Here is a 24,378-nt window from a genome sequence, read left to right on the forward strand (position 1 = left end):
AGGATATTGCATTACAGACGCTGCTCAGATATCTGATTCTGGATGGCGGGGCTGCGCTAGGGAGATGACTCCCCATCTTCCCCAGCAGCCATGTCTGCCACGCTTACCCTGGCCCTTGAAGCTTCCTCCACTCAACCTGAGTCCTGTGGCTTTTGCTTGCCTGAGCTGCTGGGCTGTCCAGAGGCAGCAGAAGGAGCAAAAACTTTGGGATCTGAAAGACTTGCAGTCAAGTCTCAACTGTGCCCATAAGTAGGGGTGAGATCTTGGATGAGTTACAAGGTCTCTGCAGCCTCATTTTCTTACTGGGAAAACGGGAAAGCCACTGGTGCATCCCCACAAGACATATGAGAATTGCATGAGGCATCCACCCAGGGCACCGGCACAGTGCCTGACACAGAGGCACCCGTGATCGCTGCTGCGGAGCATGGACGCAGCTTTCATTCCACATTCAGTGGTCTGTGAGCCACCTTCCGGTCTAAAGGACACTCAGAAGCAAAATTCTGCTCACAGGGGTGTCTGGATTTTACCAGGAGCAACTGGCATTTCTTTTGTGAGCCAGTTATTCATTCCTTTTAACCAGAGCCACGGGGTGCAGCCCTCCCACTGCCAAGTCTGCTGGTCCAGGGCCTGTGAGCTCCTGATATACAGGGCACTCTGGGAGCCCATTCCATCGTCATATACAGGGCACTTTGGGAGCCCACTCCATCGTCAGACTCAGGCTTAGCTAAAACTGGGAATAACATGAAAATAATTCTTTAAACTTCTTCCAAGTACTTATTACGTGCAGGAACAGGCCAAGTATTTCATGTGGGGCATCTGATTTCTCTTCATCCTAGCACCTCACCAGCAGGCCACCGCCTCACCTGTGAGGAGTTCAGATGCGGGCAGCCTCTTTCAAGATGGGGCAGACGGCTTTGTTTGGGGCTCGGGGAGAGGCTTCTGCAGAATGAATCACCCCAGCTCTCCCCACATCTGCGAGTTCATTCAGCAAACATCTGCAGAGTGAGCGCAGTGCACCGGGTCGTGTGCAGGAGCGCCGCTGGGGGAGTGATGGCTGTGGCTGTGTGGCATGCTCAAGATCCTGCAGGTCAGCGCGGCCCAGCGCATGCACTTCCCAAGAGAATTGCAAAGCATTTAAATCGATTATAGGTTCTATGGCTAAAATATGTTTCAGCCATGCTTGAATTTGAACAACGTTCTTTCCCAAGAAACTTCTCAGATTGTAAATATGTTTACATGCCTGGGAAGTCTGTGTGAGCGGGCACAGAACTTCTAGCGTGGCCCAAACTCAGTTAAGACAGTGCCCTTTGCTCACAATGCTCCTCTGGAAATATGAAGATCGTTCGCTGGGAAATGTTTCTCTGCCACATCGTGTCCCCAACTCTGGAGTGTGGCTGCTGGAGGGAGCACTGCAAAGTCAGCGGAGCTGGGCCTCCCTGGGGGGGGTGTGGTGGTGATGAGCAAGCCACGGTCACTTTCTGACCCAGGGACACCCTTCTCTACTAGGCGTACAGTCTGCACCCCACCTGTCCCTTCTTGAGACTCCTCACCCTCCCTGTCCCTTCTATCACCTTCCTCTGCACCTTCTGCTCTTACAGCCAACTTTCTTCTCTTGCATAAAAATAGGGACTTTTTTATTTCTACAGCTTTTAGTGCTCTCAGTCACTGGTGCTCTCGGGTTACCCGCTTGGTTGGGATGGAGCAGGGCTTCTCAACCCTGGCTGCACATGCGAACCACAGAGGGAACTTTAAAACCAAAGACATGCTGGCCCCACCACATGCTCATTAACTCAGAATCTCCTGGGGGTGCTGCCAAGCAGCTGGGTTTGGAAAAGCGCCCTGGGGAGTCTCTGTGCTGCTGGGGCTGAGAACCCGTGGCCTAGGGGATACCCCATTCCTCATCCCCCCCGCGTCCCTGGCGGCTCATGCATTTCGAGCTTCTGCTCCCTTTGACACACTGGAAAGAATTCCCGCGGCCCTCTCTCCCTCCACTCTGCCTAAGAGAAACTCACCTTCCCGATGACAAGGCAAATGTTTGAATGCCACTGGCCGCCTTTCTCCAGTGGTGAGCTAATGTGCTCAGCATCTCCTCAAAATTGGGACCTCTAGAAATCAGCTAATGCCTCCACAGAAATTCATAAACCAGACGAAGGCTATGGCCAAGGTGCTCCTCAGCTATAGAGATGGGCACCCCATCTCCAATGGTCCCATAAATGAGGAAGGAGGCTTACTGGGGACCCTGCTGCTCCCCTGCCACCTGACAGGAGCAGAGAACAAACCTCCGTGGCTATGGCCAGGGCTGTCTGCACCCGGAGAGCCTGAGAGCTGCATGAAACCACATGCTTTTTCTAATAACATCGTTGGGATTTTCGTGTCTCTTTTGGAGGAGACCTGAGTTCTGCAGCAGGAAGCACATAGGTGTTTGGAGCATAGACTCCAGTGAGTGCATCACCCTGATTGGGACTCAGAACCCCACGTGCGTGTGAGGCCATCCCCGTGCCATCTCTTGGAGACTCTGCATAACCTGAAAGCCTCCCACAGCCTCATGGGAATCAGCCTCCGTGTGACGATGTCACAACACAGTGAGGCTGGAGGGTCCAGAAAATCCCTAACCTGTGGCCCAAGGCTCCCTGACCGCCTGCGGAATAACTGTTCCTTCTCAAGAGACCAGGCAGCATTACTGAGCTGTGACTCCTGTCCCAGCACTTTGCAAGGTGAGCAGTGAGTGAGGGTGCACTCTGGCAGCCCTTGCTGGAAATCACACGAGCTCACCTGCTTTTGGTAAATCTCTAAAGAAGGGGGACATAACTACCCGTTAGTGTCCCAAAAAAGATACTGATTGTTGGGATCAGATATCACCCCAGGATCCCAACTTTTCCCCCAAAGGCAACAAGAGAGGGGAAAATACTCCCCACACTGCCCAGGGAACCCATCCATCCTCCTCCCCGGTGCTGAGCCATGTCAGCTCCAGGAACAGAAATGCCCAGAAAGTCAAAGATTTCACCATCAGACAGAGGGCAGGAGAAGTGTGGATAATGATGGGCATTACCAGATGCTGGGCTGAATATAAGAAAATAAAATATTTGAGGGATCAAAAGAATAAAATGCAATCTTATGGAGTAAAGGCATCCCTAATTTGGACTGGAAAATACGGGACGTCCATCAAACTCCAAATTTCATATAAACAACAAGTATTTTTTACTGTAAGTATATCCCAAATGTTGCATGGACATACTTATGCTAAAAACAACAACAACAGCATTATTTGTTGTTTGAAGAGTTTAACTGAGCAGCCTGTATTTTTATGTGCTCAATTTGGCAATCCTAGGCGGGTCCCCTAGTGTCCGAACAGGAGCAGAGCTCACCTGATGGATTCTGCAATGCGGGTGCTCTCCTTTCGCCGGTCACTGGACAACCGGCCAATTAGGTAGGAGTAATCTAGGCCGCTGCAGAACACGCTGCCCACCGCACTGAGGAGGAGTAGTTTGCTGTCATCTGTGGCCGCGTTGCAGAGAGCTCGCCGGACCTCCTTCATGATCTGTGGGCAGACATGGATTTGCGGAGATGTTAAATGTCTGGAAGCCGGGGCAGAGGTGAGAAAAACCTGCTCTGTCTGAGCAGGGAGCCTCCCCTGATTATGAGCCATGTCCAGACCTCGCAAAGAAACAGCAAAACCAGAGCTCTCCTACACCCTCCTTGAAGCAGGCACAGAAGGCTAAGGAGGTGGCAGAGGGGTCACTGGCTTCAGACTTGGAGGCCTGGCTTGGAGTACTTTAAGCCCTGGTAACTGCAAATCTTCCAGCATTTGCTTGGTTAGCCCTTTTCAAGGCGAGGGGGGAAATTCCTGTGCACAGCAGGTGAGCTATATAAGCCATCTCTAAAAAGCCAAATTAATTCTATACTTTTGCTCATCCTTAATTCAACAAAGACCCTTACACAGCTTATGGGTGGGAAGTGGGCTTTGCCATCAGACCCACAAAATGTTCAAGGTACCAAGAAAATAACCATCCAACATAAATTCTGTATCTAGCTAAACTATCATTCAAAAGCAAGGGTAAAAAGTAGGCATTTTCAGTAAGAGAGTGTTTCTCACTGAAAGAACTAAAAAAGGATGCACTTCAAGAAGAAAACTATATTCAGAAGAGAAAGAAAAAAACACAAAACCTCACATTCAAGGAACAAAGCCACCAAAGAAACTGGTGAATGTGTTAATAAATCAATATAAGAACTGATGATAAAAATCATCATACTGATATTGACTAATGGGGGGGGGGGGTGCACAAGGTAGATCTATGGTCCTGGGCACTAATATTGTGTCAGATGAAAGAAGGGGTGACCAGAGTTAGAGCATACCTAGGTTATGTATCTGGGAGAGATGGACAGGTAACAATTACATTTAGGTTTTACTATGTGAACATAACTTATGGATAACTTCTTAAAAGTACATAAGGAAAGCTCAATCACTCAATCCAACAGGAGTTATGGGAAAAGAAAAAACAAGCTCAGAAAGAGTATGGTAAGAGAAAACAAGGCATGCACTTACCTGGGTAAAGCTGAGAGTGCCTTGGGGGAGACAATAAGTGAATAGGCTTTTATTTTATTTTAAAGATTTTTATTGATTTTTAGCGAGAGGGAAAGAGAGAAGGAGAGAGAGAAACATCTGTGTGAGAGAGGAACATTGCCGCCTATCAGGGATCGAGCCCACAACCCAGGTATGTGCCCTGACCGGGAATTGAACCAGCAACCTTTCAGAGCATGGGATGACACCCAATCAACTGAGCCACACCAACCAGGGCGTGAATAGGCATTTAAGGAATCATTATTGATTATTCAATAGGCATAATCATAGGATACAGTGTTGAAATGTTCTGAAAGTATTGTTTTTTAAATATACTTTTTAGGGAACCTCCATTTGTTAAGCACTTAGAGGTACCAGTGTAATTTCCACACAATATTTTATTCCAAAAAGAAATCCTGGAAGAAATGGAATAGCATCCCGATTTTGTAGGTAGAGCAAGGAAAACTCAGAATAGTGAAGTTCTCCAAGGTCACCAGGAACAGGCAGAACCACGATGCAAATCTCACCCCAACACCCCTCCTCTTTCTACTGCTCCACACTGTAGAATGACTTAAATAAATGGATGGATTTGAGTGAATAAACAGAGCTAGACGTCCATAGGAATCAGCATCTGCCGGCCTATGCATGCTCTGTGAGAGGGACGGAGAAGCACTTTCCACACTCACAGGATGTAAGCCACAGGTACCCATTTTGAACTTCAAAAAAGGTAACAGGCCACTATCTTGTGGGTCTTTTCATGTATCTGCCTCCAAAAGCAGACAGTCTGACCCACACGTGAATCTGCTGTAAGGAGTGATTCTACTCATGACCCAGAGAGTAGTCTCTCTCTGAGGTCACACTTGCTTGTCAATTAGTAAAAAAACAAAATCAAACGAAGCAGCCACCTCCTTTGTGAATTAAATGAAAAGCAAATTTGTGTTTTGTTGATGCAACAAATGTACAAACTACATTCCTTAATTTTTTAAAAAATCGTGTCTACTGAGTATGCTATCTATGCCTTTGCCTGTCTCATGTTGATAATCCAATTTGGACTGATGGCTGGGGACCTTCTTGAAGGACCTGACTTTTATAATGTAACTGGTTTAAAGTAAAATGTGTTAAAAGCATCACCCTCCTTTACCTTCTTACACAGAATACACTGCCCACTGTCACTACTCGGTGGCCACTTGCTGGCCTGAAACAGACCAGTCCCCTCAGGGGGCTCCTGGGTTTGCCTCTAGAACAAACGCTCCCAGACCTCTCTACATATTAAAGCCCTAAATCTGTTTGTGAGAATTATTCCCCTTGCTACTCGCTCCTGCTGTTAGTGTCCACTAGAGAAGGCACCCTCCTCCCCTGCTACTTCTAGCTTCTGACCTGCCATGGGTTGGAACCAGATAATCAAATGCATTCGAAGGGGTGTGAAATGAGAGGAAATCAGGGTCCCCCTCTCCACTTCATCTTTACTTGCTGAGCTCAGTCACCCAGGGCCACCTCCACTGCAACCACCTTCCTGAAGGCCTTCCCACATATACCCAAGTAAATGCACACTCTTCCTTCTGCTGACAGCCCAAGTATTTAAACTCCCCGCTCTGACCCTCTCCCTTGTCGAATGTGTGCATCCTTAGCTAATCCTGCCTCTTAGCTAATTTAAATCCCTGTGTGGGCAGCCTCAGTGATGGCCCTCAATGATCCCTGCCTCTGGTATTCACGCCCCTGTGTAATCCCCAGCCCTGCAGTGTAGCCTGGACCCAGTAACTCACTTCTAGCCACGAGAATACAGCAAAGGGATGGGATGTCCCTTTCACAAGAAGATTTGGACACAAAAAGACTATAGCTTGTCCTGGCTCTCTTCTCTTGCTGACTCCCTTTCTTCGAGCTCTCAGTCTGGGGGAAGCAAGTAGCCAGCTAGTGAGTAGCTCATGGAGAAGTTACTCATAGTCCACGTGGATTAGCCACATAGCAAGGCACTAATGTCTCTGGCCAGTGAGGACCTGAGACCTGCCGACACTGGGGAAGCTTGGAAGTGGATCCTCCTCTGTTGAGCCATTGGTTGAGGCTGCAGCCCCAGCCAACACCTTGACAGCAGGCTTGTGAGAGACCCTGAGCCAGAAGCATCAGCTAAGCCACGACTGGATTCCTGACCCACAGAAACTGTGAGATAATAAATGTTTGTTGTCTTAAGATGCTAAGTTTAGGGCACTTTGTTATGCAGTAACAGATGAATACAATCCCTTAAGAGCTGAAATAGTATTCTATTCATCTGAATAACCCTTGTAACACCTAGTCCAGAAATTTGCACATACTAGAATTTAATAAACATTTATTAGATTGAGTGAATGGCACAGTATCCAACCTTCAAAAAGTTTATAGGCTAATGGGGGGAATGAGACATTTAACAAATTATCAGACAATTACATGTACACTAACAGCTGCAATAAGTTCTGGTAGGCAGGGGTGCACAGTGCTAGGAAGGCATATGAAAGACCTGATCCAGTCAGGGAGGTGAGGGAAGACTCTCTGGTGGAAGTGATGGCTGAGCTGAGCTCTGAATGAAGAGCAAAGGTCTGCTAAGTTAGAAGGAAAAGAAAAAATTTTCGGTCAGAAAGACAAGTATATACAAAGGTGCTGGAGCAGATGTGAGCATAGAAAAAGGCCAGAGTAACTGGAATGCAAGAGGAGAGAAGAGTGATGTGTGATAAGAGATGGAACTGGAGAGATGGGCAGGGTCAGAATGCATCAGCCCCCCAGGCCACATTACGGTTTTTGATTCTTAACAAGAGTGATCAGAAGCCAATGATGTGTGTACGTGTGTGTGTGTGTGTGTGTGTGTGTGTGTGTGTGTAGAAAGTGTATATTGATCAGATTAGCTCTTCCAGCTGATCACTCTGCCTACCCTGTGGTGAATGGATTAAAAGGCAGGACACGTGAAAGGGGGCAGACTTGTTAGCAGTTTATTACAATAGTCCAGAAAAGATAGCCTAGTGGTCTGGACTATAAGTGTTATAAAGGAAATTGAGAGGAAACACATTTGAGAGCTATTCAAGATACTCAAGTTAACAGGCCTTGGGGATGGTGTGGATACGGGGTATGATCAAGAGGGCCGAGGGTTGACTCCCACATGTTGGGTGTGCCCATGGATGCTGGTGTGTGTCTCTGAGAACTGGAGGAAACCAGGAGTTGAGTGAGGGCTTGGGGTCCTCTCCTAATGGGGAAGCTGATGAGCTTTGAATCACTAAGATGTTGGGAAATCTATGTTGCTGGCTCTTTCCTTAAGGAGCATTCCATTATTTTCCTGGTTCTTTGCTTTATTCCAGAGAGGAGAATTATTATAACATACCCACTGGCCTCAGAATCTAGTTAACAAACCTAGTAATGTATGAATTTTTGCCCATGAGGCCACTGTCAATTAGAAAAAGAAATTCAATTATGACCATGAAGGTGGCCCTGCTAGTTCCTCCAAGAGTGAGCAAGACCGAGTCTGCTGGTGGCCATTAAATTGCCTCCGTTTCCTCTTAACAATGATAGGAACACCCATTGAATGCCTCCTATGTGCCAGGTACTCTGTGGGCCTCTTTGCAGACAAACAAGACACTGTATAACTTCTATAAATGAGGGAGCTCAGGGAGGCAAAGTAACTTCCTAAGGTAACAGAAGTGGTGAGTTGGTGCAGGCAGGACTCAACACCCAGGTTGGCTAGAATCCAAAGTCTGCATTCCTCCACTAACACCACCTCTTCATTTCAACAGGACCTTTCTCCGGGACTACTTTACCCAGTTGCTGGTTTATCCATAGTCAATCCACACTGGTTGTGAAGACAGCTAAAAACAACAGATCAATGTGTTGTTGTTTTTTCCATTTTTCTACCATTCTGTTACCAACAGACACCAATTAGAAATGGACCTCTAATTAACCAAGCCCACAGGAGGTAAGAACCGATGCACCTTACATCAGTCAGAAGCAACACATTTTCCATGATGAGTAACAGTTAACACACAAAGCTACTCCAAAGGGACAGGATGAACTGGGAGACTTCGCACTTACTCGATTAATCGAAGGAAAATGCTATGTCTGTTAAAGCATGCTTTTAAAAAGCAATGAAGTAGGAAAAAAATCCAAGAATTGGTCTCAGTTGGATGCTTTATGATGAGCTTAAAAATAACAAGGTTTGCAGGTGTATAACTTGTACAGAGCAGCCTTCGAGGTAAGCCACGCTCTGGACTTCTCTGAAGCCAACACAGAGGTCTGCCCAGCACAAAACCCCCAGACAGTTCCTGAAGGTGGAGGAGGGAGAGAGCCCAGAACACCATGCTTAAAGGAGGGGCAACAAGCAGCCACGAACCCCACAAACTGCACAGACTTTAGCCACATCCTTTATTTTACACTTGGCATCATTCCTGAGGGTCACACCCACAATCCCATAAAACAGCCCTAGCCTATGATAAGACATGTGATTGCAAGGTCAAGGACTCGGCAATTGCCACCCCACCCCACCTGGGCCTCCCTAAGTGTACTGGATACACTGGGCAATGCCAGACCATCCTACCAATCCCAGTCTGGGTGGCCAGCCAATCCTTGACCCTTGACTGTGTCCCCTCAAACACACCCCTCTGTTAACCCTCCATGTCTTCATTGCTACTATGGAGATAAGAGTGCAGGATACTGCAGGGACAGGAAGATACCACGCTAAGTGCGAGAAATGAAATGGGGGCAAACCTGACAACAGTCCTGACCTTCTGAAGCTAAGCTGTGTGAGCCTGGGCCTGTGAATCTCTCTAAGCCTGTTTCCTCATCTGTGAAGATGTGGTCACAATAACCCTACATCAGAAGGGTGCTGGTGGGATGGAATGGGATAAAGAGCAAATACAAGGCCTGAAGAGTCGCAGCGAGCTGGAACGGCCCTGGTTTTTGTCCTTTACCACTCTGCTGCCCCAGAGCTAGAGAGGACGGTGGAGCTAGAAAGGACTGCTTGGAAGAGTGCTTCCCACATCTGCACCACTAAGAGTCTCTCAAAAAAAAAATATATATATATATATCTTCTTTGTTCCTCCTAAGTACTCCTTATTTTGAGTGCTGTTGTCTCCCTAACTGCATTAAGTCGTCATTGTTTCCCTGTTCTGTTCACCTAGGATGTCAGAATAAATAGCATTAAAAAAGTTACCTAGAAAAAATAAATTGGACTTCATCACAATTTCAGAACTTGTATGTCCAAGGACACTATATAGAGAGTAAAATGACAACCCACAGAATGGGTGGGAGTACTTTCAAATCATATACCAGATAAGGGTATAGTATCTAGAATATAGTATAAAGAACAATAAAGACACAATAATAAAAAACACCAATTTTTAAAAAAAGTATTGGGATGAAGGCTTGAGAAGGGGTGGGGGCTACATGGAGGGGGTAAAGGAGAGAATGGGGGACAGCTGTAATAGTTTCAAGATAAAAAAATATAACAATAAATAAAAATAAAAATAGGCAAAGGATTGGAAGAGAAATTTCTCCAAAGAAGACAGACAAATGGCCAATAAACACATGAAAAGATTCCCATTAGGAAAATGCAAATTAAAATCATGAGATACCACCTCACAACTAATAAAACCTAATTACCTAGTATGACTAATAAAAAAGATACAATAGCCCTGGCCAATGTGACTCAGTGGTATGAGCATCGGCCTGCACAATGAAGGGTCATGGGTTCAATTCCCAGTCAAGGGCATGTATCTGGGTTGCAGGCTCGATCCCTGGCTCTGGTTGGGGTGAGTGTCAGAGGCAACCAATCAATGTCTCTCACATCAATGTTTCTCTCTCTCTTTTTCTCTCCCTCCCTCTAGAAATCAATGGAAAAAATATCCTCAGGTGAAGATTCACAACAATAAAAAGATACAATAACAAGTGTCAGGGAGGATATGGGGAAATTAGAATCCTCACACACTGCTGGTACAAATGTAAAATGGTGAGTACCTGTGGAAAATAGTTTGGCAGTTCCTCGGAAAGGTAAACTTAGTTACCTTATCACTCAGCAATTCCACAATTACCAATATACCCAAGAAAACTAAAAACGTATGTCAGCCCTAACCGGTTTGGCTCAGTGGATAGAGCGTCAGCCTGCGGACTGAAAGGTCCCAGGTTTGATTCTGATCAAGGGCATGTACCTTGGTTGCGGGCACATCTCCAGTAGGAGGTGTGCAGGAGGCAGCTGATCGATGTTTCTCTCTCATAGATGTTTCTAACTCTCTATCCCTCTCCTTTCCTCTCCGTAAAAAAATCAATAAAATATACTTAAAAAATTAAAAAAATATATGTTCATACAAAAACTTGTACACAAATGTTCATAGCGATATTATTCATAATTGTCAAAGTGGAACCAACCCAAATCTCCTTCAGTTGAAGAACTAATTCACTAAATGGAAAATATCCATGCCATGAATATTTTCATGCGAAGCCCTGGCACACGCTGCAGCACGGGTAAACCGTGAAAACGTGATGCTGAGTGAAAGCCTGTCATGGAAGGCCACCTACTATATGATCCATTTCTATGAAACGCCCAGAACAGACAAATCTACAAAGACAGGAAGTAGACCAGTGGTTGCCAGGGGCTGGAGGGAGAGAGAATGGGAGTGACTGCTAATGAGTACGGGGTTTCCATTTGGGGTGATGGAAATATTCTGGAATTAGTGGTGATGGTTGTGCAACTTCGTAAATATATTAAAAATATCACTGAACTGTTCATTTTAAAAGGGTGAAATTTATGGTATATGAATTATATGTCAAAAAATGTAAGTGAGCTGAGTAAATATCATTCCATCTGCAACAATGAAATTGGGCTTGCTTATCATAATGCAGCCTGAGGCCTCCTCTGGCTAAGTTCTGACCAGCTGACTGAATCTCTCCATTTACCAGTGTCTTCATCTGTAAAATGGGACAATAACGTTACCTAGTCAGAAAGATCAAATGGAAAATGCACGAAAGTGATTAGCAAATTGTGTCCTGCCATCAAGTGTCTGTGTGCACGCTGGCTACTTCCATCAGAGGCTCCCTGAAGAAACAGAGAAGCCAGCACCCCGATCTGATGGATGAGAGGCCCTCCCCAACCTGACCCTCCCCTCTGGTCCTGCCCCCTCACCTCGGGGGTCAGCGCGTTGTTGTCTGAGGTCTGACTGGACAGCAGGATGTGTGTGAACCCCTCTTCCTTCCGCACGACAATGTCCCGAAACCGACAGTTGCTTTCATTCTGGCGGACGCTGTACCTGAGCCTCTTGTCAAAGACGTAGTCCTTCTCCGTGTCCAGCTTCCTCTTCACCGAGCTGTGCATGTTTAATCCCCCGTTGGTCAGAGCAGAGCCTTCCAAAATCAGATAAACCAAGTGAGACACTAAGACAGGAACCATAGTGCAAGAGCAAGCTCAGAGAGCATTCAGATTGTCATTGGAAGGGTCGGATGTGGCTGGGACCCCCAAGCAGCCTCTGTTCTGGGTGGTGTAGGGCCTGGGCCACACTTGCTATATCTCCAAATTCAGAAGAGGATAGAGAGGGCTCTCTGAGAAGGACCCAATGTGATCCTTGATTCCCCTCTCCCACACACAGGCCTGCTTCTGCTTGGACGCCTTTTAGCAAAAAGGAACCACTGCTTTGAAAGTGTACGGCCACAAGACAAAACAAGAGACTTGCAGCTCTATTTGTAACCATCAAAGATTGGGAGCAACCAATATGTCCTTTACCAGATGCATGGATAAACAAACAATGGTCCATTCGTACAATGGGATATCATTCTACAATAAAACTAAGTTAGCTATCAAATCACAAAAGTACAGGAACGAATCTTAAAAGCAGACTAAGTTAAAGAAGCTAGTCTGAAAAGGCTACACATTGCCTGAATCCAATTATACAACATTCCAGAAAAGGCACAGTGTAGAAACTGTGAAAAGGTCAGTGGTTGCCAGGAGTTCGGGTGGAATGAGAAGAGGGGGATAGGTGAAGCTCATGGGATTTTTTTTTTAGGGCAGTGAAACTGTTCTGTATGACGCCATAATGGTGAATACGAGACATTACACATTTATTGAATCCCAAAGAACGTTACAGCACAGACAGTGTACCTTACAGTATGCAATTTTTTTAAAAAATGAAGAAACTGGGAGATTCCCAGGATGGAATGCAGCATGTGATCAAAGAATGTAACTATTTCAAATGTAGGAAACAACCTCGCTGAAGGGGGTGGGGAAAGGTGCTGACCTCGGGAAGCCTAGGACTGAGAGGAGTCTGTAAAACTACTGGCAAAATAACCTGTACAGAAGTGTGTACTCAATTGACAAAGCTGATTCCCATGGGAGTAGGTAGGAGTTAAAATTTTTGATACCATGATACATCTGTGCTGGAAATGAACAGCTAAGTAGACAGTGAAGCAGATGACGGAACAAGTTTTCTCACTGTCAGAGTGAGACTTACAGATAAGCAAGGGAAGGAGGTTAGAATGATCCACGTGATGACGGATTAGAATTAAAGACATCAACGTGAGCTCAGATTTATTAGCTTAATACAGTTACAGATGACTACATACAGAAATATTTATAGATAAGTGTATGTACACAGGTTAATATATACGCATGTATTTCCTTATTCTGCCAGCTGAGAGAATCAATGACATGCCAATAGCAGCAAGCACACCCAGGGCCCAGATCTCGATTTCTGATACCGTTCTCAAGAAAAGGAACCAGGGCTCCTGGAGAAATGGCTGATTCTAGGAAACACATCAGATAGGCTTGTCATGGCTGAAAGAAAGGAAGCACTAAATTTATTTTTTAATCACCTTACAATGATGGGGTTTTCTAAAAGGACACAGAGCAATTAAAGAGCTCATGATGGCCAAGGATGGAGCAATTTGAGCAACAAAATCAAGTAGCATTGCACTATAACTGAAAGGGTAAAACCAAGATCCACATGTCCACACTGATATAAATACATGACGGAGTAAGTGGGTAAATGGGAGAGAAGAGACAATTCTCCCATGCACAAAAACTCAATAGCTTGTGCAGACACTCTGCCTTCAAGGGGGAGGAGCATAACATCACACTTCCTAAGTGTGGGCTGCACACAGTGACTCCTTCCAAACAGTACAATATGGAAAGTTGCGGGGGGGGGGGGGGTGAGTAACTGACAGTGGAGAACCCTGATGGACAGTTGGAGAAGCCAAGACTACCTCAGCCAGATGATCAAGGTCAACATCCACAGGGATAAGTCAAGGTGACAGCATGTACCCTTGATTATGATGGGAAGAGAGTGGCACTTCACCTCCGTGGTCTTCCTCTCAGTAACCCACATCATGAGGCCATTGCCAAACAAATGCAGATGGAGGGGCGTTGGGCAAAGTACCTAATCAGTACACTTCAAAGCTGTGAAGGAAAGTCTGAACCTGGCCATGATGACTAGAAAGCCAGGAAGGTCTGAGAAACTGTCACAGCCAGGGGGGACCAAAGGAGATGTGAGGATGAAAAGTAATGTGGGATCTAAGAAAACCTGACTGATGTATGGACTTTAGTTAATAATAATGCATCAATATTGGTTCATCAACTGTAACAAATATACCACACAAATGCAAGATATTAATAATAGGAGAAGCTGAGTGTGGGTATATAGAAACTCTTTGTATTAGCTTCCAAATTTCTCTGTAAACCTGAACCAGTTTAAAAAGTGAAGTTTATTTGCCCTGGCCAGTGTTGCCCAGTGGCTAGAGTGTTGGCCCACGCACTGAAGAGTCAAGGGTCCGATTCCTGGTCAAGGGCACGTACCTGGGTTACAAGTTCAATCCCCAGCCAGGTTGGGGCACGTGTGGGAGGCAACCAAGTGATGTGTCTCTCTCACACATCTATGTTTCTCTCTCTCTCTCTCTCTCTCTCTCTCTCCCTCTCTCTCTCTCTCTCTCTCTCCCCTCCCCCCTCCCACTCTCTCTAAAGCAATGGGGGGAAAAATATCCTTGGGTGAGGATTAACAACAAAAGGGGAAGTATATTATAATGAACACATTTCAACAGTAAGTTAATAATAAATTTTTTAAAACCACAACACACTTCTCGGGTGATTCTGACATGCAGGCAAGTTTGTCGTGGCCCAGTAGTTCTTACACTTGAGCAGGCATCAGGACCCCTGAAGAAAACCCAGCCTGCCGGGCCCACCCCACGGTGCTGCCATCACTCCCAAGACCAGGCTCTGAGAAGCAGGGTCCAGACAACCCAGGTGTCCTCCATCACCAGGCAGGTCCCCACCCCCAGGCGTGAGAAGTCTCCCTCAAGCCCTAGACTTGGAACAGTGATGAAGGCCTGGAAGTCTTGAGTTCAGCATTTCTGCTGGGGGCACGGGATGGAGCCCCATCTCCTCAAAAACAACCTCACTAGGCTGCAGTGATGTGGGAGGAAGACTACAAGGAAACAAAGAGAAGGCTTTACTCTGTGCTAAGCATTACTGGACCTTTCATTTCATTTTTGGCAAAGAAGGGAACGAAGTCACGATGGAGACGGCAATGCTGCATCCCAACCAGGAGCTGGTCTCCTGAGGCCAAACCTGGCCCTCTTAGGAAAATTACTGTGGACAGAGTGGACTCGTCCTGGCTGCTTATCCTCAGAGAGCAGGATCGAATGACATACATATTTAAAGGACCCATGATATAAGTAAACAAGGAATAAATGGTAGCTTTTGTTTTCTAGTCATCGTGGACCGGCTCAACATAAAAGTATTTCAATAATCCTCTCTCTCCCGCAACATTGTAAGCATTGTGGGGGCAGGGCCACTGTCACACACAACGCAGGCCAGCATATCACCTGTGCACCGGAAGTCCACGGGAATTGTTCCTTGGCCTCCGCAGCCCTGGGTCCGCCTCTGGGTGGACTCAGATCCTTAACTAGCATTGGGGGTCCTGGAAGCTCAAAAAGCAAGCCAAAGGCAGAGACCAGGAAGCACTTCACCCGACCCCTCCTCGGGAATGCTGGGTCCCCCCCAGGTGAGCGCCCAGCCTGGAAGGGGCACAGAGGCAGCGGTGCCTGTGTCCTCCCCGCTGCCCCGAAGCTGCCTAGTCTTGTACTTTTCCATCACTCGAAGCAACTGGGCTTTGTCAAACACCACAATGCCGGTAAAGTGATTCAATGAACTCTGGAAAGTAAACTTGAGCATTTAATTAAAAAGCTTGTGTAAAGGGAGCTGTGTCTTCAGGGTAACCTCAAAACCTTCAGCTCCTAGGAGGGACCTCCTAATTGGGGCTGGCCACAGTTTCTGCAGCAGCCCAGGGGGATCCAGATCCATGGGGCGGTCCTGGGGGCAGAGGTGATCGGGTTACAGCCTGGGGAGAAGTCAGAACCTCAGGGTGCTGGTACATCAATGCTTTCCAAGGCTGGGAAGGGTCTGAATAAAATCCTCCCATGCCCCAACCAAACTAAGATGCTAATTAACAGTTATATCAAGGAGGAGGACAGGAGGGTTAGCTGTGTTGAGCTCTATATGTGGTCTCTAAATTTCTCAGCAATCTGATGAAATCACCACGGCGAGCCCATTTTGCAGATAAGGAAAAGTGAATTCTGTGCTGGAAGCCACAGAGGTAAAGCTGGGATAGGAGGTAGCTGTCTCTCATTGGATTCATTCATTCACTCAAAATCTATTATCACCTCCCTATGGACTATCACAGTGGTCGGCAAACTCATTAGCCAACAAAGCCAAATATCAACAGTACAACGACTGAAATTTCTTTTGAGAGCCAAATTTTTAAAACTTAACCTTCTCCTAACGCCACTTCTTCAACATAGACTCACCCAGGCCGTGGTATTTTGTGGAAGAGCCACACTCAAGGGGCCAAAGAGCCACATGTGGCTCGAGAGCCGTGGTTTGCCGACCACTGGTATCATACTAGATGATGGATATCCAAAAAATAACTGAAAAAATAAGATCCCTACCCTCACGGAGCTTGCTTGGTGGGGGCAGTGAGAAGTAAAAATGTCAATTAATACTGCATTAGATCCTGTTTCTGATTGTAAGTGGCTACAACGGGCCCTGTGTTTTAGGAGGCACAGAGGAAAGTCACCCCAGAGCCCAACAAACTAACTTCACACAGAGCTGCCCTCAAGCCTCTCGCCTTCTGGGGCATTGAGCCTTCGAAAAGATTGCAGCAAGCTGGCAGGGAAGACGCCATGGGAAATAGAACATTCCAGAAGCATGGAAGTCTAGGGCTTTGCAGCCAGACAGTGTAAGAAGCCCAGCCCTACATTTGCTAATTGGGAGAAGCTATGAAGAAGTCACATGAGCTTCTTGAGCGTTCGTGTCCTTGATTATTAGATGGGGTCAATAGTACCTGCTTTTCAGGGTTGTTGAGATATTTCAATTAAAGAACTGATATGGGATTTAACAAGTGCCCAGTTCATCCCAGGCACTTCGTAAGTGTTGGCTGAAGGACACTAAGTCATTTCACAAAAGAGGAATTAACTGGTGAGTCCTCAAAGCCTGACATGCCTGTTCCCAGACTGTGCACACCCTCCCTCTAAGCCCGAGGCACAGACCCAGGCCATGCGATGGGGCATTCCAGGCCCAGGGAACTGACCGCCCTGCTGAGCTGGAAGTGAGGGTGAACCCAGTGACAGGCCAGCGTTCAGGCCTCCCCATTCCCTCTCGTAAGCTGTAAGGCTGCTGGCTCAATATCCACTCTGTGCCCCCACTTCCCACGTGTGGAATGGCAGAAACCATTCCTGCCTCACAGAATTGTCGTAAAGTAAAAGGAATGATGTGCGCTGCACTTCTGGGACATAGGAAACCCTCCATCATGCTCCCTCCTTCCTTCCATTTCCTTCGAACCTTCTCACATGCCTTCCTTCAGAATACAAAGGACTATTTGCCATTAAGAAGGCTAAAAAAGAAGAAGAAGAAGAAGAAGAAGAAGAAGAAGAAGAAGAAGAAGGCTCCATAACATCAGGCTCTGACACAGACCCTCTGCTCCAAATACACAGGTAAACACTAGGCTCACCAGCACGATCACAGTCTGTTTGTATGAGAGGGAGAACATCAACACAAAGTAGGAAGTGAGGCTGAGAGCGGGAGTGGTGGGCAGGGGGTAGATTCAGGGGCAGCAGAGAGCACATTTCCCATGAAAGATGGCAGAGGGGACCCAGGCCCACGGCCTGACACGAGGGGGTAGCATGAAGCCCTGCCAGGAAAGCACAACCACAATACCAAACCATGTGCTGCCCAAGGCTAAGGCGTTATCTGGGCCACGTGGAGGCAAACACAACTATTAGAAAGAGAGAGGGAAAAGAAGAGAAAGCAAAGAAAAACAAAGCACTTCCTTCTTGAAACGAGCCTGTACTCCAAAATTCCAACACAAAGCTATTTAATGCTTAGAAATCTAGCCCACAAAATCAACACTTGTGGCATGATATATTCCAAATAAAATAAAATGAATATCATAAAACAATCTGACAAGGACTTTAAAACAGGAATGTTTAGAATGCTCAAAATGATAGATGCAAGGAAAACATTCATTTAAGATAAATAAGAAATTCTCAAACAAATACAGACAGAAAGAACAGGGTAAGGTAAAGAATTAATTAAAAACCAAACAAATGGGGCAAAAAAAATACTTGCATATCACAGATAAAAGACAAAGATCCCCAAATTGTAAAAGTATAAACACTGAAGACAAAAGGACCAAAATGTCCTCCAATAAAAAATGAACAGACATTCTTATTAAACATAAGAAAAGATTTCAGCCCTAGCCGGTTTGGCTCAGTGGATAGAGCGTCGGCCTGCGGACTCAAGGGTCCCAGGTTCGATTCTAGTCAAGGGCATGTACCTTGGTTGCGGGCACATCCCCAGTAGGGGCTGTGCAGGAGGCAGCTGATAGATGCTTCTCTCTCATCGATGTTTCCAACTCTCTCTCCCTCTCCCTTCCTCTCTGTAAAAAATCAATAAAATATATATTTTTAAAAAGATTTCAACTTGACTCAATAATGCAAATTAAAAATCATAGGAAAAGAAATAAAGATTAAAACTATACTGAGATACCATTTTACCCACCAACTTGGCAAAAGTTCAAATTCTTGACACAATACTCATCTAGAGAGAATGTGGGGAGACAGGCATTCTCTTAATTGTGGGTAGAATGCAAAATAGTACAACTGCTAAGGAAGAAAATTTGGCAATATCTAACAAAACTACTATGCACTTATTCTCAACCCAGCGATCCCACTTCTAAAATTTTAACATGATAATATGCTTCTAGCAGTATAAAATATATGTGTGCATAATTTACACTGCAAAATATGGGAGGGGAGAGGTAAGGAAGTGATCAAAAGAATAACCATTCAAAGGACATAAGAGGCAGCTCCAAGGGCCTCCCACTAGCAAACTCTGGGATAATTTGAACATAAAAATAAGTAAGGGCAGTAAATGGATCATAAACTGTTGCACAAAATAAGAATCCTCAAGTCTGCAATGATAATAGATGAGATGACAGACAGACAGACAGACTGACAAATGATGGATGGATAAGTGAGAGCAATATCATATTAAGTATTTCAGTTAATCTTCAGACAACATTAGACAAACCCAAAGTGAGGAACACTATGTAAAATAACTGCCTTGTAGTCTTCAAAAATGTCAGAGTCATTAAAGACAATGGAAGACTGAAAAATTGTTCCAGATTAAAGGAGACTAGAGACATGACAACTAAAGTGATCACAGGATTCTGGACTGAACTCTATATTGGAGGGGAAATTTATCTAAAGGACATTATTGAGATAATAGAAAAAATTGAAATATGGACCACAGATTAAATAAAATTATTCATCAATGCTAACTTCTTGAAGTTCATAACTGTACTATGTTGAGTTACGAGAATATTCTTTTTTTTAGAAAATACCCTTACTAAGTATTAAGGGGTAAAGATGCATGACATACACAATCTACACTCAAATGGTTAAGAAAACAATAACTTGTATAACCAAATGGTTCAGAAAGAGGATAATCATTTGTATAATAATTTGTATATGAAATATGAGTGTGTATGTATGTATGCGTATGTTTACACACACACGTACATATGCACACATAGAAAGGGAGCAAACATGGCATAATGTTAAAAACTAGTAGATCTGAAAAGGATTTCTTTACAATGCTTTCTGTCAATTTGAAATTATTTCAAAGCAAAAGGTTAAGTAGATTTAAAAACAAATATTCTGCAAATAAGAATCAAATTAAAATTCAACACAAGGGATAATTCTAGGAAAAGAATATTTGAAGAGGTAACAGCAGAATATTTTCCAGGACTTATAAAAAAAAAAAAGACAGGTTCTTAGCTTGAAAGAGCACTTTGAGCATGAAGCAGGATAAAAGATAAATGATAATAAAACTGCACAATGTCATGGGGAAAAGAAAAGATCTTAAAATATAGCATGGAGAGAAAAAATTATCTAAAAGGAATGACAGACTAATAGCAAAAGCACTAACAGAGTGCTAAAAAATAAACTATCATCAAAATGCTGAGAGAAAATAACTATAAAATTCTTCAACCAAAATTGTCATACCCAACTAAAACAGCATTTAAAGGTCTAAGTAAATGGGCATTTTCAGATATCCCACAACTATGAAAATTTATCTACTGCAGCCTCTAAAAGAATTATAAAGAAAAATTTCAGCAAATCAAAAAATTAATTCACAGAAAGACAAGATAAAAGAAAAAAAATAATTTTTACAAATGTAGTGAATATAATTACTGGCTGCAAAAGATAATAAAAATAATGTTTGGTATTTAAACAACATTGGGAAGACAAAACAAAATCAAGATTGTACAGAGAGAAGTTAAAGTAAAAAAAAATCCTCCTTGCTATATTCAATAGGAGGACATTATATTTATTAGAAAAAAATTACAGTTAAGTATGTATGCTAAAAGTTAAGAATCAAAATATAACCTATACCCAGCTTTCAAAACAGCCCAGGGAGAGGTGAATATATAAAACATATCAACACAATAAAAAAGCATAAAAAGGTCAGGGGATAGGGATGGGAGAGGGAGCAGGGAAATAGAATGATAAAAGTAAAATGCAAAATAGGAGAGAAAAACCAAAATAATATATTAATAGATCATTAATCTGAATAGATTAAACTCATTTATGAAAAGATAGAGATTATAAGATTGTACAAAATAATAAAGGATCCAGGTGTATTGAAGATTCCCTAAGGAGAGACTCTTAAAAACAGAAAAAGACATCTTAACTCAGGCAGCGGGGGAAAGACACCTGCCCAATGCGCCAAGAAATGGCAGAATGACTCCAAAATGGTTAAGAAATGGTACATGGCTGTCAATGTGCAGCAAGAAAAGCTGTGTGAAGAAATACACTGCAGTTGGTAGGATACCCAAGCACAAAAACAAACCTGTTATCTAAAAGACAAGGGGCAGCTGCCCTGAGACTAGGAGGGCAGAAGGTAAAGGGCTGAAGGAGGCCACAGAGGACTGGACAGACAAGGGACAGATCACAGGACACTTCTGCCATGCAACATCAGTTTCAGGAGACACGGCCACTCTACACAGGGCTCAGAGTCCGTGCTCATGTACCACCAAGAACATGTCACACCCCCAGGCACAGAAGAGCATCAAGCTCCCTCTGGACAGGGAAGAGAGGAGAAAAAGCTTAGACAGAGGATGCTATCCCCCAGTTGAGAGAAGTGTTGTCCTGCTGGTTCCACATGTACAAAGTCTTTCTTTTATTATCATGGGCAACAGGAGCCATCTACACATGCCCAGAATAATCCAAAATGGTGACTTCCAGGGCCGGTATAGCATCAATCTCAAAGTCTTTTCTCTCAATTGCTCACCATAATGCAACAATTCTATTTTGTTGAGTGCTTACTGTGTGATTCACATTGCTTACCTCATTCAACCCTAATAAAAACCATGTAAGGCACTATTTTATCCCAATTTTACAAAAAAAAAAAAAAAAAGCAAAACTCAAAGTCATGCCACTAGAAAGTGCCTGGAAGGGTCCACACCAGCAACTCTAAACTTGATGTTAACTTGACTCAAGCATCAAGACTCTGAAACCTAACCTGTTCTCAGGCCAACCCCCTGGTGTTGGCTCTGAGGGATCTTTTGCTTTTCTTCCTAAGATCCCAATCTTTGCTAAAAAAGAATGAAAGAAGATTTAGTCATTACACCTGGCTCTGGTGTCACACGATATTGTTACCAAGCCACACTCATTTCCCGGCATTATCATCATCTATACACCTGCCTGATGCCCCCACTAGATGCTGGGCTCTTTGGGGAAAGACTGAGAGTTACTCATTTTTGTATCTGAAGCACTGAGCTCAGTGCCCAGAAGATAGAAACTACTCAACACACCGTTCAATCAAATGAATGAATAGGCGAATAACAAATGGAGGAAACTACCATGACTCGTGTGACTCAGTTGGTTGAGCATTGTCCTGTGCACCAAAAGGTCACCAGTTCAATTCCCAGTCAGAGCACATGCCCAGGTTTTAGGTTCTGTCCCTGGTCAGAGAGTGTGTGGAAGGCAACTGATCCATGTTTCTCTCCCTCTCCCTTCCTTTCTCTCTCAAATCAATAAAAAAAAATTTTTTTTTTAATGGAGGAAACTAACTTATGCAACACATACTGTATACAACCTTATTGTACTTTGTACCAACCTCATAATTCACTCTCCTGAGGTTGGCCATTCTGTATTCATTTCTAAATGTGTTGATCACACTTCCAAACCTTTATATTGGTTATATCAGTGGTCGGCAAACTGCGGCTCGCGAGCCACGGTTTGCCGCTCCATTGACTAATGAGTTTGCCAACCACTGGGTTCTATGTATGAAAACACTGGTTTTCTAAATCAGGTTGATCTCACACCTAGATGACACTGTACTCATATCACACCTGGCCCTCCTGCCTCACAACAGCTGAGTGAGATCTCACCTCTCAAAGATGCCCCGGGAGAGAACACAGCTGAGTGCTATGAAGTTTCCTTCCCTTGAGAAGAAAATAGTAACACCTTGGGTAGTTTGAGCTATTAGAACACAAAAGGGAGAAGTCAAGATCCCAGAAACATTCTCTCTCCTGGGACGCTCTTCCTCTCTTGCCCTCATCCTCCTCACTGCAGCTCCGCTGTTACCTGCTTAGGAATTCTTCCAGAACAGCTCACCCCTCTTCTCGTGGCTGTTTGTACATCCTTCTCTTTTAACAGCCTTTACACTACAAGTAATCATTCTGCAGGATAATTTATCTTGCAAATCCTGACATACCTTTTCTCACATGTCTGACTCCCTCCTCACCCTCACACAGATTCTTAAAAGCAGGGGCGCCCTGACTGGTTTGGCTCAGTGGATAGAGCGTCGGCCTGCAGACTGAAGGGTCCCAGGTTCGATTCCAGTCAGGGGCATGTGCCTTGGTTGGGGGCACATCCCCAGTGAGGAGTTTGCAGCTGAATTGATGTTTCTCTCTCATCCATGTTTCTAACTCTCTATCTCTCTCCCTTCCTCTCTGTAAAAAATCAATAAAATATATTTTTTTAAAAAGCAGGGGCTATGTTGGTCATTCCTCTATCTTTAGAAACAGTGCAGCCCAGCACACAGAAGGGGCTCCATCACTACTGAATAAATAAGTGAGCAGATAAACAAATAAGTGCTACATGTATAATGGAGGGCCTGCAGAGGTTCCTACCTCCTGGCCAGAAAGGGCCACGTGAGAGTGAGAAGCTGGAAAGCAGGGTAAGGAAAGTGCAGGGAATCGGCTCCCAGCTCCATAAAGACCAAGAGCCAGGTGCTTCCCTTCCTGGCCACTCTCCTCAGCTTCCCAGTCCTGATCACTGTCTGAGGAAGCAGATACAATTCGCAGACAGAAGTGGGGACTGGGACCACCCTGAGGGTTGGGTGAAGGACGAGCTTAAAAAAGCAAGAGAAGACCCACTGGGGTTAGGGTTTTCCAGCTGCAGTTCTCAGAAGAGAGAGTGATGGCTCTTGTGCCTGAGAACCGTTCCCTAGTCTGTGGTTGACTCACCAAAGATCCCTAAAGCATGGCCAACCGTTCTGTGGGGGTACCAAGAGGGGAAGTGAGAGGGTGAAACGTTTACATGTCAAGACTATTTTTCTGGCCTGGCTGGTGTGGCTCAGTGATTGAGTGATGACTCATGAACCAGGAGGTTAGGGTTCAATTCCCAGTCAGGACACATGCCCGGGTTGGGGGCTCAATCCCCAGTAGGGGGGCATGCAGGAGGCAACCGATCAATGATTCTCTCTCACCTTTGATGTTTCATTCTAGCTCTCGCTCCCTCTCCCTTCCTCTCTCTGAAATCAATTTCAAAAAAACATATTTTAAAAACAAGGCCCTTTTTCTGTCTCAGCATATCAGATTCAGCAGCTGGGACAGCAGCTTCTTTCAACAGGAGCCAGCTGGGTGGTCAGGATCTTTAGAGGTGGGAGAAGGGAATAGAAGTTGGGAAAAAAACGGCAGTCACTCCACCTACTTATGTCATGAGAGTTCAAAATGCCTAACCTGCACCTGAACTCTGTGTTTTATGGCTGCTCACTGTCCAGACCTTCACTGTCACCATATACAGAATCCCTGATCTCGGGGCTGAATTCAACAGCAATGCTCAGATTTGCTGGTAGATTTTTAAAATCTTACTTAGCCATGTTAGCCATCATCTAGCATATTATAATTATGCCTCCTGAGATAATTCACACACTACAAATTTCAAGGAAGTTTAGGTTCAAGGATTATTTAGAATTGCTAAGAGTGACGATCATACATCTTATGATGTTTATTGTCAGGCATCTAAACAGCAGAGCAAAGCATGAA

General features: G+C 44.7%; 1 protein-coding gene across 1 annotated transcript in view; it reads right to left on the minus strand.

The window, feature by feature from the left end:
- The window catches only part of CDYL2 (chromodomain Y like 2), a 165,496-nt gene that overhangs the window by 18,745 nt on the left and 122,373 nt on the right, over window positions 1-24,378 (minus strand). The window contains exons 3-4 of the mRNA XM_079760067.1: window positions 11,685-11,902; window positions 3,366-3,538 (exon numbers count right to left, since the gene is read on the minus strand). Of these exons, the coding sequence (XP_079616193.1) occupies window positions 3,366-3,538; window positions 11,685-11,902 (391 nt within the window). The remainder of the gene's footprint in view (window positions 1-3,365; window positions 3,539-11,684; window positions 11,903-24,378) is intronic.

Source organism: Cnephaeus nilssonii, assembly GCF_951640355.1.
Source record: "Cnephaeus nilssonii genome assembly, chromosome: 20".
Lineage (NCBI taxonomy): Eukaryota > Metazoa > Chordata > Mammalia > Chiroptera > Vespertilionidae > Cnephaeus > Cnephaeus nilssonii.